At 43.2% G+C, this 13,980-nt stretch overlaps 2 protein-coding genes across 2 annotated transcripts; one reads left to right on the top strand and one right to left on the bottom strand.

Annotated features, from left to right (window-relative positions):
• The first annotated feature begins 4,137 nt into the window (after positions 1–4,137).
• On the top strand, positions 4,138–5,403 carry LOC122035389 (syntaxin-related protein KNOLLE-like). Its single transcript, XM_042594797.1, has one exon. The coding sequence runs from the start codon at positions 4,221–4,223 to the stop codon at positions 5,160–5,162; it is 942 nt and encodes a 313-aa protein (XP_042450731.1). The 5' UTR covers positions 4,138–4,220; the 3' UTR covers positions 5,163–5,403.
• Positions 5,404–11,968: 6,565 nt separating this feature from the next.
• LOC122035381 (transcription factor RAX2-like) lies at positions 11,969–13,761 on the bottom strand. The gene is made up of 3 exons (XM_042594792.1): positions 13,184–13,761; positions 12,852–12,981; positions 11,969–12,768 (listed from the first exon to the last, which is right to left on the bottom strand). Exons 1-3 carry the CDS (start codon positions 13,317–13,319, stop codon positions 12,312–12,314), a joined length of 723 nt encoding a protein of 240 aa, XP_042450726.1. The 5' UTR covers positions 13,320–13,761; the 3' UTR covers positions 11,969–12,311.
• Between the last annotated feature and the right edge of the window lie 219 nt (positions 13,762–13,980).

Below are 13,980 nucleotides of genomic sequence, written 5' to 3'. Positions count from 1 at the left end.
CCTCCGGTGAAGGAATGGAGGCCTTATATAGACCCCTCGAAGAAGCCTGGGCGCGCCAGTCAAAGCAACCACCTGCCTTTGACCATGCCCAGGTATGGGTCTGTCAGAAGGACGTCCATGAGGCCATACTGCTACTGTATCAACCTTTCCATGATGTGACGGCAAGATCCTCCATCGTGCGATCTTGTGTACGGCCTAATCATCAGACATGCTTATGCTGATGTCCCATATTCCGAGCCGAGCGCATAGGCCGCTCGGCCACCTTTGTACCCTCGCCCTTATCTGGGCCGAACGGACAACCCGCTCGGCCCTTTGGCCCCAGCCGAGCGGACTCCCGCTCGGCCCTTCGATCATCCTGCCTTGGCGTCGGAAACCCAAGCCCATGGATGGGTTATCTCTAGCTCCGCTCGGACCTACTTGGCTGCTCGGCGCGGCCATTAACCGCTTAGTCAGCCCTTCATCGGTCCTCAAGCTGAGACCCTTCAGGAAGTGGGTCCCCCATTCTTACCGCCGGATCACTTGCCTTCGGTGGTCGTCCTCTTCAAGCTGCATAGTATCCTGCCTACGTGAAGTCAACAAATGCCGAGCATCGAAGGACCAACCCCCAATCGGGCCTGAATGTTTTAATATTTGTAGTTTCCGCGGTTTCTTACTCTGATATTCGTTCTTCCGCTCGGTATATTTATAGCCGATCGGCGCGGCTCTCGATTTTTAACGACGGTGCTCGTCGGCGCGGCTCTCGATTTTTAACGACGGTGCTCGTCGGTGCGGCTCTCGATTTTTAACAACGGTGCTCGTCGGCGCGGATGTTTATAGCCGATCGGCGCGGCTCTCGATTTTTAACGACGGTGCTCGTCGGCACGGATGTTTATAGCCGATCGGCGCGGCTCTCGATTTTTAACGACGGTGCTCGTAGGCGCGGATGTTTATAGCCGATCGGCGCGGCTCTCGATTTTTAACGACGGTGCTCGTAGGCGCGGATGTTTATAGCCGATCGGCGCGACTCTCGATTTTTAACGACGGTGCTCGTCGGCGCGGACGTTTATAGCCAATCGGCGCGGCTCTCGATTTTTAACGACGGTACTCGTCGGCGCGGACGTTTATAGCCGATCGGCGCGGCTCTCGATTTTTAACGACGGTGCTCGTCGGCGCGGATGTTTATAGCCGATCGGCGCGGCTCTCGATTTTTAACGACGGTGCTCGTCGGCACGGATGTTTATAGCCGATCGGCGCGACTCTCGATTTTTAACGACGGTGCTCGTCGGTTTTCCGCTCGGTTTTTATAGCCGGTCGGTGCGGCTCTACGGTTTAACGTCTGGGCTAGACGACTCTGGCTAATTTTGACGCTTCCGTTCGGCGAAGCTTTTTGCCCTCCTTTTTATCACTTTTGGTTCCTTTCAACCAGCTCGGATAACGTACTCTTGGCCGAATGGCTCAGGGTCTGCTTCGTCGAGCATCTGGGCTAGGATAATATACCTCCGTCCGAATGGTACGGGGCCTTCAATTTTAGAGCGCTTGGCCCGACCCATTTACCTCCGGCCGAGTGGCTCGGGGCCTTCGTTCCTCGAGCGCTTGGCTCGACCAATTTACCTTCGGCCGAACGGCGCGGGGCCTTCGTTCTTCGAGCGCTTGGCTCGACCAATTTACCTCCGGCCGAACGGCGCGGGGCCTTCGTTCCTCGAGCGCTTGGCTCGACCAATTTACCTCCGGTCGAACGGCGCGGGGCCTTCGTTCTTCGAGCGCTTGGCTCGACCAATTTACCTCCGGTCGAACGGCGCGGGGCCTTCGTTCCTCGAGCGCTTGGCTCGACCAATTTACCTCCGGCCGAACGGCGCGGGGCCTTCGTTCCTCGAGCGCTCGGCTCGAATATTATACACCATGAAGATAGGCCGCTCGGCCGATAATGCCAATTGCGTTCTTTAACATTTTGCTTCCTACATTTCGAATATACAGCCAAACAGAAAATATACAGCATATATTATATTGGCGCACCTTTCACCCTGCCCTGGAAAGGCGGGAGATAATGTGCGCTTACTGGTTGATCCAAGTCCCATTCCCTCCTCATCCGCTTGCCGACCCGTCTATCCATCTTCCTCCTATGTGGTCAATTCATCGCTTGACATCAAACTCCCGCTTTTGAAGTTCCAGAAGAGGGGTTTGCTATAAGTTGAATTCGGGAGACGAAGTATCTGCTTTTGAGGGAAATGGGGCTGTGGCTGTCGATGCTTCCGCTCAGCCCTTGGAGGCTGATGCCGCTTGCTGCTCAGCCGCTCGGCTTGCACATTCTCTTTCTGTTGCTTCATGAGCTTAGCTGCTCTTGCCTTGATTAGAGCGTCGGGCTTCTTTATGGAGAGCGTTCTCGTGTGTTGTCGTCCAGCCTCATCCATTGTTCCCGTTCGGATGCAGGAGCGTTCCCACAGACGGCGCCAATTTGATCCTGTCCGAACCAGGAGTCAACGGACACTGGGCACGTGACGCTCCCTGCTGGATCCTTGAGCGCTCCGGCGAACCTGCAGGAAAACCGAGCCGGGAGGGGTGTCCCGGCGACGGCCCTCCGACGCTCAAGTCAGGCGAGGAATAACGAATAGGTGGCCTCAAGATGAAGATTTGTCTACCTCGAGTGAAGAAATGGAGACCTTATATAGACCTCTCGAAGAAGCCTGGGCGCGCCAGTCAAAGCAACCACCCGCCTTTGACCATGCCCAGGTATGGGTCTGTCAGAAGGGTCATGCCCAGATATGGATCTGTCAGGAAGACGTCTATGAGGCCATACTGCTACTGTATCAACCTTCCCATGATGTGACGGCAAGATCCTCCATCGTGTGATCTTGTGTACGGCCTAATCATCAGACATGCTTCTGCTGATATCCCATAACCCGAGCCGAGCGCATAGGCCGCTCGGCCACCTTTGTACCCTCGCCCCTATCCTGGCCGAACGGACCACCCGATCGGCCCTTCGGTCCCAGCCGAGCGGACTTCCGCTCGGCCCTTCGGTCCCAGCCGAGCGGACTTCCGCTCGGCCCTTCGATCTTCTTGCCTTGGCGTCGGAAACCCAAGCCCATGGATGGGTTATCTCTAGCTCCGCTCGGACCATTACCCGCTTGGCCAGCCTTCCATCCGTCCTTAGGTTGGGACCCTTCAGAAGGTGGGCCCCCCATTCTTACCGCCAGATCAGCAGGTTTATCGAAGATCCACATCACCAGTCGAAGATAGCGAAGAGTGCCACGCCCCCAATATTCATCGACTCAGCGCTCAGACATGATCAACATGATTATGATTTTATATTGAACGAACATAATTCGACAAATTACTTCTCCCCTCCCTTAACAGCACCTCTTTTCTCTTCCTTTTAAATATCCTTTATACCTTTCTTTCTTCAATATAACAAGTTATGTGAGCTCCTTTACTTTTTTTTTTTCCTTCCAATTTTATTTATTACTTATTTAAATCTATTTTTTATTTAATTTTATTTATTATTTGTTTCATCAATTTTTTTATAATTTTTACACATATGAAATTCATTATACAACACATGTTCATTTATCATACAAAGTAATAAGGGAAATATTGATTAAAATTTTTATCTTTATATATTTTCATATATTTTTTTTATATTATTATATGTCCCCGAGACTATGATGTCATTGTAGGATATTCAATTGTCATTTAGACATTTACGGTTCAATCTCTAATTATAACGTATTTGTAAGAATATAATGAGCATATGAGGTTATGCCGGTTACCCTAGGAGGCTAACTTATTATTAGTTTTTTTTATTTGAATATATATATATATATATTATTTTCATCTATATTTTTAATTTTTTATAAATAATAATTCTTAAATTTTAAGACTAAACAATAAATAAAGATTATAACACATATCATAAATAATTATTAAAAAAATAAAATTGATAAAAAATAAAAAAATTAGTTAAAAAATAAAATCAATAAAAAAACAAAACTAAACCAATAAAAGAGTATAAACGTAAATAAAACATTTTATTTGGGGTGGGGCCGGGAGGGGGGAGTGTCAGGGGGTGCGAAAGTTTGCAACGGTTCGGCGAGATGACCATTTCAAACGTATAGTCGTTGGGAAGGTCGTCTGTCTCATGACCGTTGCGCTTCTCTCCTTTAACTCTTCTCTCCGTTCCTCCCCTCTCTCATTGCATCAGAAACAAGAAGAGATTCAGTAGCAAAAAGGCAGGGAGAGAAAGAAAGATGAACAACCTCATCACCAAATCCTTCTACAGCTATGCAGATCTCAAGAAGGAGGTCCTAAAGGACCTCGAATCGGGCGGCGAGGAGGTCGAAGTGGCCATCGAGATGGCGGCTGCCGGCGCGGACGGCCACCTACTCCAGTTCTTTGAGGAGGCGGAGCTTGTGAAGGAGGAGATGGCGTCCGTCCGCGATCTCCTTGCGCGTCTCCAGGCCGCCAACGAGGAGAGCAAGTCGAGTCACAAGCCGGAGGCCCTCCGCCGCCTCCGAGACCGGATCAACGCCGACATCGTCCAGGTTCTCAAGACGGCCCGCGACATCCGCGGCCGCCTCGAGTCCATGGATCGTTCGAACGCCGCGAACCGGCGTCTGTCAGGCTGCCGGGAGGGCACGCCGGTTGACCGGACCCGAACCGCCGTCACCAACGGGCTTCGGAAGAAGCTCAAGGAGATGATGATGGAGTTCCAGGCGCTGCGGCAGAGGATGATGGCGGAGTACCGGGAGACCGTGGAGCGGCGCTACTTCACCCTGACGGGCGAGGCGGCGTCGGAGGAGGTGATCGAGAGGATTATTTCCGACGGGGACAGCGAGGGGATGATGAGGAAGGCGATGCTGGAGCAGGGGCGTGGGATCGTGGCGGCGGCGGTGCAGGAAATCCAGGACCGGCACGACGCCGCGAAGGAGGTGGAGCGGAGCCTGCTGGAGCTCCACCAGGTTTTCCTGGACATGGCGGTGATAGTGGAGACGCAGGGAGAGCAGATGGATGACATTGAGCATCACGTCGCCAGCGCCGCTCACTACGTGAAGGACGGCACCAAGGAGCTCAAGTCCGCCAAGGAGTACCAGAGGAGCAGCCGCAAGTGGCTCTGCATCGCCATCATCTTCCTTCTCATCCTCGTCTTGTTTGTTGTCATCCCCATCGCCACCAGTTTCAAACATTCTTAGTCAAAATTGACGATTATCGATAAGGGGATTCTTAGTTGGAGTTCTACTCAAGCTCCCTCTGTAACAGAGGACAATAAACGGTAGCTGGTAACTAGGTTGCAGGCGAGGTGTTTGATGTTATTACCGTCTCTGTTCTTACTTCTCTGCTTTAGAACATTACATGATTGTAGATCTTTGTTCGAAATGACCATGATCATGCCATTACGCCATCTATGACAATTTGCTAGTTGGAGATCTTGAATCTGGTTTTTTTGTTAGTCAATTTACTTCCTGATTTATTTTAAAATAATGGAATGGTCACTCTGATCTTATTTCAAAAGCTATCTCTATCCTGTCTAATGATGCATCATTCCTAAGGTGAGATTTGATCATTTGAGGTTGAGGTTTTCTCACGTGTTCCTAGATTCATCAAATCAGGAATAGATTTCATTGATTGAATACTTTGTTTCATTTTGATATGGAACAGATACCCAGATGATGCCTACGACCGCATTTGGCTAACTGTGGTCTCCGACTCGTGGAAAGAGATCACCACCGATGGTATGAATATGATGATGCACTTTCTAGTTCCTTGTGCATGATAAGTCCTACCATGCTCCTGTTCCATGTTGCACATTGTTATGACTCTCTTTTGGCCACTATCCTACTTAGTGAGGGGGGTATGCTTATTTTACATGGGAAAAATGGTTGTTTATGTGATCTCGATGCAGTTTGATGACATGATTAAGACATTTAGTATTTAATTTAGTAAGTCCTATGGCATTCATACCGGTTTATAACTTTTGGACATAGTTTATCTAAGACCATCTATCCCAGTTAATTGGTAACATTTGGCATTAAACTAACACTTATTTCTATTTGAATGGATTTTGAAGTCGGAAATCAAAGTTTTGCAGCATATATGTGACCTAAGTGATGAGTTTCTCAACAATCTCATATTTTTGGATAATTACATTATGTTTTGCCATTTATATTTGACTTTGCATGACAAAGTTACAAATTTAACTTACTAAATTTGTAGTTAGTTTCTTATTAGAGATATTTTTATCCTTTATTAAGTAAGATCTCACAATCTCATCAGGTACCGAAGTTAGAGATAAATTTAGAGCATTTGACCAGTAAACATCTAAACATAATTTCTTTTCTTTTTTGAGAATTAACTTCATGAGAATATAAACCCTTATACTAAGTTAACCTCAATGTTCATGGTGAAGATAATATACAAATCCAAAATAATTCTAAGAAAAACTGTTGAACTAACAAACAAGTGAAAATATGAATGGTCATACTTTGTACCTTTTGTGATGCTCCATCCCAAGGCATTTCATGTGCTGTAAATTGCTTTAGTTTTTTGAAATTTATTTTCTGATTATTTTGTTAAACAAAGGCTATGTGATTCCCTAAAATTTATTTTCTAATTATTTTGTTGAACAATGGTTATATTGTTTTCTATAGTAATTCAGCATTTGGTATTTGATCATGTGGAACTCCGTGGAGTCCATCAACGCCATCAAGGAACAATATAAGTTGAAGAAAAGTTGGTCGGGTGACCCAGGTTAGTTCGATCCTGCCTATACAGGCAGTGCCCTAAAGTGACTCAAGTTGGGTGGGCCCCATTGACCCCCCGAGTCACGTTGGGGCACTACCAGCATATGTAGGGTCTAATTAATCGGTGACCCATGTGTAGCTATAGAACCAATTCATCAAGGATCATACCCATGTGAGTTTTAATTTAAACATGGCTAATTAAATACAATAATGTGAAAGCATGTCTCAGAAATATTAACTGCATATCATTATTTTCTGCAGGAATTTATCTTCAAGTGCATTGTCCGGTTCTATATCCTCTTCTTTTGCCATGTTGGCAGATTGTAATGCTTAGTCTTCATATCATTTTTTATTTGAAGTAGAAGTTTCGAGGATGAATGTAACCATCTAGAAATAGTAAGAAGCTTCTAGATTTGTTGATTTAACAATTTGATATACACTATGTTGATTATAATTGTTCTGTTTAAAGGATTTCTTGTGACATTGTTTAGGAAGTTGTGCAAGAAAAACTTCTATCTTATAATTCAAACTCGCTTAGGCATTGAGTTTTTGTGTTGTAATATTGAGGAATACTTTTCATATCCAATTTAAGGTACATGGAACCCATTTGTTGTACTAGAATATTGAAGATCATCCATTATTTTGAAAGTTATGATTTAAGCTAATTGATTTGATTGGTTTGGTCTAACTTATTCTTCACAATCTTGATGAGGTAGAAGGGTACAAAGGGTCTTTTTATTTTTATGGTTTGTGAAGTTATTTATGTTGTTCATTTTAGTTGTTCCACATACCCTTGTATGGTTTATCTTGATATTTTCCTGTGGAGAATTTAACGTTTTTATGACTGGTTTTATTATCTTTCATTGTTATTTTAATTGTTTATCGACTTTCCATTTCAATGACTTGTCTTGCAACAACCTAACAAGAGAAATACCGGATGCTCTAGGAGCATTGTCATCTCTCCGATCCTGTAAGGATAGTACAACTTGTGATTTGTGAAATAATGCATAACTTGTGTTTTGACATCTTGCAGAAATTTGAGAGGCAACAATCTTACTGGAACAATCCCCAATTTGTGTCTCTGTATTGATTGACATTCATGATGCTTTCTCCTAGCTGTTAAAGAAGTCTTCTGTTAGCATTCTAAGTTTAAGAAAGTGGTTGCTAAGGCTTCAAAGTTTTACTACCTGAAATGAGCTGTGGAAGTGCGTGAACAATTTGAGTAGCACACATCACCGTGTTGCTAGTTGATGTGTTCAGCTTACCTGAGTAGTAATGGGGTTATCAACAATATTAAAACGTATATCAGCACATGAATCTGCTGCCACATAACCTAGATAGTTAGATGAAAAGTTAAAATAGAAGGAAAAAAAGTAAGATTCATCTAATGTTTAGCCTTTTGTGAAAATTTTTTGGAAGGACTTGAATGAACAAATCTCAACTAAGCATTGAGAAGATTGACAATATTCAAATTGGCATGGGAGCCTCATGTATGAGATTCCCATTTAAACATTATTTACGAAAGTTCATGTCTTGTGAAGGTGAACCTAAATGCCAGCAATATTAAAACGTATATCAGCACATGAATCTGCTGCCACATAACCTAGATAGTTAGATGAAAAGTTAAAATAGAAGGAAAAAAAGTAAGATTCATCTAATGTTTAGCCTTTTGTGAAAAGTTTTTGGAAGGACTTGAATGAACAAATCTCAACTAAGCATTGAGAAGATTGACAATATTCAAATTGGCATGGGAGCCTCATGTATGAGATTCCCATTTAAACATTATTTACGAAAGTTCATGTCTTGTGAAGGTGAACCTAAATGTCTCAGGTTTGACTATAAATATATATATGTGAGTTATGTTTTGCACTCTTTTCTATACTGGGTATTGTTACAATACTTAGGTGCCTTACTTTTGTTCAAAAATATACTAATACATAATTGATGCTTAATCATGGAGGCAATCCAAATCTTTGTCCTGGCGGAACGTCAAGTGGAGTAGAAAAGAAGAAGCTTTCAAGTGTTGCTATTATTGCAATTATTTGTGATGGTTCAGTGGTTTTACTTCTCGTTGTGGGGACATTCATAGTATGTATGGTGAGAAGAAAACAAGGTAAGTGTTTGGTAAATTATGATTGTGTATTGATGACATTTCTTTTTCAATTTGGATACAATGGGCAATCACTAGCAGCATAACTTTTTGCCCTTGTATTTAAAGGATCAAATAGAACCAGCTACCCCAATACTCTGCAACCTAGGAACGAAAATGATACTAAAACAATGTTGAAGTTGCCGTCAAGATACTATCTCAATCATCTTCACAAGGCATGAAACAGTTTCGTGCTGAGGTAAACCAGTCCAACTCTAGTTAATGCTTTAGTAGTTGAGTTCTTATTAGCAGTGCTGCTCTTATTAGTTGTCAGAAGCTTATGCTATATTTCCAATGGACAGTACGGACTGTGAGGGATATTAAACACAAAAAAGGCTGGTCCAGAGTCTAGATTTCTTTTTGGCCTATTAATAATTTGCATATGGATCTTATATTTAACTAAACTTCTGTCCATATGTTATGGATCTTCCTTATTTCTAGCTATTGTCTATTTCTGTATCCTCAAGAGTTAATGTCGTTCCCCTTAATTTTCATTTACTGTGATACTGTAACAGGCTCAAAACTTGACAAGGATTCATCATAAGAATCTTGTTTCTTTGCTTGGCTACTGCATGGAGGGGGATAATCTGGCACTTATCTATGAGTACATGCCACAAGGAACCGTACAAGATCATCTTACAGGTTTGAATCACACATTTCTTCTGGTTTACTTTGGAGAGAGAAATATGTTGCACTTTGTTTTGTTTAATTTTACATAGTCGTGTCTTGTCAAGCAAAACTTAATTGTCATGGTGTTTTGCTATCCATTCCAATTCAAGTAATTGTTTATCATCATAATCGTCATCAAACCATGTTACACCAACTATTTGGGAATACAGTGACACAAAATTGGCCTGATGTATGTTTGGTTAATTGATACATCTATATTTAGTTTAATCAAATAATTGTTTATTATCATCATTAAGCCATGTCGGTGCCAACTCTTTGGGGATACAATAACATAAATATGGCCCATATTTCAGTAGTCAAGTAAAATTTTAATCTAATTGTCTTAAATAGGTACATTCATAGTAATGACAGTTGGGCGCATCGTCCTAACATTGCAATTGGAGCTGCAATTGGAGCTGCCCAATATCTTGAGCTTAACAATATGCAGGACTGGAGTATTTGCACACTGCATGCAACCCATCACTCATCCATAGAGACGTGATGAGTTCAAATATCCTGCTGAGTGAAATTCTAGAGGCCAAAGTAGCAGACTTCGGGTTGTCAATGCCTTTCAATCTGGACAACCATACTCATATACCTGATGTATCTGCGGTGGTTGGTACCCCTGGGTATCTTGATCCACAGTAAGATTATTGCTCCTCTTTTCATTTTCTTTTGGCCTATTTATATACCTATACTGCAGAATTGAAAGGAACTTACTCTCTGCTTTTGATCACCAGATAATTCTCTTTTATGCGAATTTCAGTTATTATCAAAGGTTGACCTAAAATAATTCACTTCTTCCAAAACTGTTTTCATTATGATATAACCCAATAAGACGACTGTTCAGATCACTGCAGTTGCTGGTGTACATTCCCATTTGCTTAGTGTTGTTTCCATTGCTTCAATAATTTTCTACTGTTTGTAGCAAGATGTAGCAAGATGGAAGCCAAGTCTGTTATGCTAATGCTCTCAGGTTCTTCTTCCGACCAACTCAGTGAGAAGAGTGATGTCTATAGCTTTGGAGTGATTACCCTAGAGTCGGTCACAGGCCAACCTCCTAAGGTGCAAACTATGACAAACACCTATTATTTTAGTTCAGTGGGTATGCCAAAGACTTTCCCGAGAGAATATAGAGAACATCGTTGATAGAAATTTAGGAATGGGGTATGATGTAAATTCCATTTGGATGGCTACTGATCTAGCATATAGATGCACACAACAAGATTACCATCAGAGGCCAACTATGACTCGTGTTGTGATGGAGATTTTGGAATTAGAGTGTGCTTGTTCTAGGGGCTCTATAACTCAAATAAGCCAGACTGGTGCTTTTGAAGTCGAACCACCGCCAACCTATGCTCCAGTGGCAAGGTAAACTTATCATAAGAAGGTTCAAGGTGTTTTTTGTCAGTCTATCCGGCAGTACGTTGTTTGAAAGCTGGCTCAATTTTCCGTCCAGAAGTGTGTTAATTAGGTACGGATGTAGAGATTATAATGGAAGTGACAACTGAACTTTTGAGTTGGCAAGATCTAAAGCATCTGTTGCAGATCTAAGGAGAGCTTGGAATTACAGAATACTTCTTCTTGCGTCGTCCAATTCAACTAGCAAAAACCTACTCAGTTGCCATTTGTTTGACCATCAATTTGGCTCGACTATTCAAACAACTCACCTGTTTGATCGACGCCTAACATGTCTAGCCTATTCGACCCATCTATTCAGCTTGTGCAACTCACCCATCTAGCCCGATTGGGCATTCTAAATTGCTCAACCAAATTTGTTTCCCAAGATTGATGATCACGAGTTCTATATTGGAATTTAAGGTTGAGTTTTAATGCTCACGAGGGCGGCTAGGATTTTAGTTTTGATCACTACGGGCGGCCTGCTATTTTGTTAGAATTCATAAATGAGAAAGGGTGACTTGGAATTTAAAACGATGTATAAGCGATTCCCACCAAAACAAAGATGGATGAGATCTATTGTCCATTCAATTTCTCATTTGGGAAAAGATTATATATATATATATATATATATATATTCTCTATCATTCATATGAGTAAACGGCTTCTAGTTAGTCTTGGCGAAACTTCCTCGAAGCTGATCCTTGGCCATTTCCATGGCCAAAAAATAATCTCCAGATCCAAAAAAAAATTGTAAAAAATTATAAACGATCGGTGCGTTCCAATGTCAACATTGCTGAAAGGAAAAAAAAAAAAGAGTGTGGAAGGAACAAGGGAATCAATAAAGAAAACATACGAGTAAGGAAGATTCCTCCATGGCCATTTCTTGTCCTCTTATGAGTTTATCTACCATCGCCTTTGAATTTATTGAGAACAAGGCCATTTCACCACCCATGCAACTCTCATGACACCCCCTCGCCAACCAGTCGATCTTGCTGACCATCGACTTTAAAGTCACGCACATTTCATTGCCCAATAGATAAATCCACAAAATAGTCAAGAGTTATTGGATTATATATATGAGGAACAGGATGGACGAATGAGATTTTGAAGGCCCAGTTTGTGGCTCAACTCAACTCCTCTGTACATGTTGTGCTTAATTTACTGCACTGTTGGTGGTAAAGAATTTTATGTAGATATTTTAAAATGGAGATGAGATATTGGGACTGACTATATTTCTCAATTAATTGATCATTCTACCACAGAGGTTCTCCCATATACAACCTCAAATTTAATTAAGAAAAAAAAAAACCAGACATGTACACTGATATAATCAAGAACTACTCTGTTAATTAATTGAGCTTCAACAGGAGCTCACGCCGTTGCTAAGAATATCTGAACTCTGAAGGCGTCCAAACAAGAGGAGGCGGCATCTCCCCCAGCTTCTCGTCGTCCCCGTAACCACCCAGCAGCTCACTCAGAAATCCCAAGTCAAACTCCGACAGCAGCATATCTTCCTCGACGGCCCTGCCGCCGCCGTCGTCGGCTGTGATGGTGGACGAAGACACGGAGCCTTCTTGATCGTTAATCATGGAGCTGAAGTGATCGGAGGGCAATGGTGGTGAATACAGCTTGGAGATGGGACCCGCGGTGTAGTTGTTCTTGGACTCCGGTCTGACGGCGACAGCGTGGGGCAAAGCAGGCGGTGGAGTTGCAGACGGCGGATTCTTCACGGCCTCGTTGTTACTTGACATGATCAGCTTCTTTTTCAGCTTGGTGTTCCAGTAGTTCTTCACGTCGTTGTCTGTTCTTCCGTGGAGATGGCCGGCGATGATCGACCACCTAATTTCAAGATTTAAGATAGATTAATTAGTAGAGAGATCGATCGGCAATTAAACTGTTGGGAGATGGTTTGGTTCATCCACCTGCTGCCTAGTTTTCTGTAAAGAGAGCAAATGATGTTGTCTTCTTCCTCTGTGAACCCGCCGTGCTTGATGTCAGGCCTGAGATAGTTGAGCCATCTCAAACGGCAGCTCTTCCCGCAGCGATTGAGTCCTGAAATAAATAATTAACAAAAAAAACAGGTTTTTGAGAGTAAATTCCGACAATTAAACCCACCAGAACCAAATTTTGTTCGACAGAAACCATGATTTCTCGTCCTTTTCAGTAGAAGACAGGATTTTGACACGAATGCAAAGCAGAGAAAACTCCGAAAACAAGCGAAGGTCAGGAGGAAGAAATTAATTATGATCAAAACCTGCTTTCTGCGGCAGAGCAATCCAGTTGCCACCGGTGCCTTGCTTCTCCATGTAACTCCGGAGAACCACGTCCTCATCCGGCGACCACGGCCCTCTCTTCACGTTGGCCTTGTCGCAGCACGGCGCTCTCCCCATCGACGGTCCAACTCAAAACCCAGTACTGCTCGATGGCAAGAAACAGGGGAGAAGGGAAGAGAGAGAGAGAGAGAGCAGGGAGATAAAAAAAAATGGGGTCTTTGAGCTCTGCAGAGGGAAGCAAATGGCAACGTTCACGACCCACTAGGACCGTTTGCTCGGTCCGTGCATTTTATAAAGACAGGTCTACGACTTCTTCCTGCCATGCGCCATCTTCTCCCATCGACAACTTTAATTATCTTCCATGGCAAGCAAACCCCCTGAGCAAATTAACCCATCAAGCTTGTTTCGAGCCAGACCACTGTGCATGAGAAGTAAATACGCACAGAGAAGAAGTCGCTGAAGCATGGCAAGGCATCAGTCACACTCAAAGGCATCGTCACGCCAATTAGGAACCCAGCTGATGAACAAGTTCTTGATTTCGCTCGGTTTGTTTCTGCAATTTGTCGTCGTGTTTAATCTACACCTCGTTATTGTTTTCCAAGGTTTCTCTCGTTGCACGAGTATGAAGAAATTTCTCATTAATTTCGTAGAAATATCTAGGCCTAAGCTAACAAAATTCCACGCCATGTCTCGGATCCAACAGCGTCTCTTTCAGGTTGGACAAATCACAATTAATGATCGACTTAAATGCTACGAATTAAGGTTTCATCTGAATTGA

This window comes from Zingiber officinale, chromosome 11B (genome assembly GCF_018446385.1).
Source record: "Zingiber officinale cultivar Zhangliang chromosome 11B, Zo_v1.1, whole genome shotgun sequence".
NCBI classification, from domain to species: Eukaryota; Viridiplantae; Streptophyta; class Magnoliopsida; order Zingiberales; family Zingiberaceae; genus Zingiber; species Zingiber officinale.
The sequence above is the reverse complement of the archived record's forward strand: the minus strand, read 5'-3'. Positions and strand labels throughout refer to the sequence as shown.

Excerpts from the sequence above, each read along its gene's own strand:
- LOC122035389 (XM_042594797.1), top strand. The coding sequence starts at position 4,221 with ATGAACAACCTCATCACCAAATCCTTCTACAGCTATGCAGATCTCAAG.
- LOC122035381 (XM_042594792.1), bottom strand. The coding sequence starts at position 13,319 with ATGGGGAGAGCGCCGTGCTGCGACAAGGCCAACGTGAAGAGAGGGCCG. Across the intron at positions 12,982-13,183 it reads TGCTCTGCCGCAGAAAGCAG|GACTCAATCGCTGCGGGAAG; the intron begins GTTTTGATCATA and ends TATTTATTTCAG. Across the intron at positions 12,769-12,851 it reads TACAGAAAACTAGGCAGCAG|GTGGTCGATCATCGCCGGCC; the intron begins GTGGATGAACCA and ends TCTTGAAATTAG.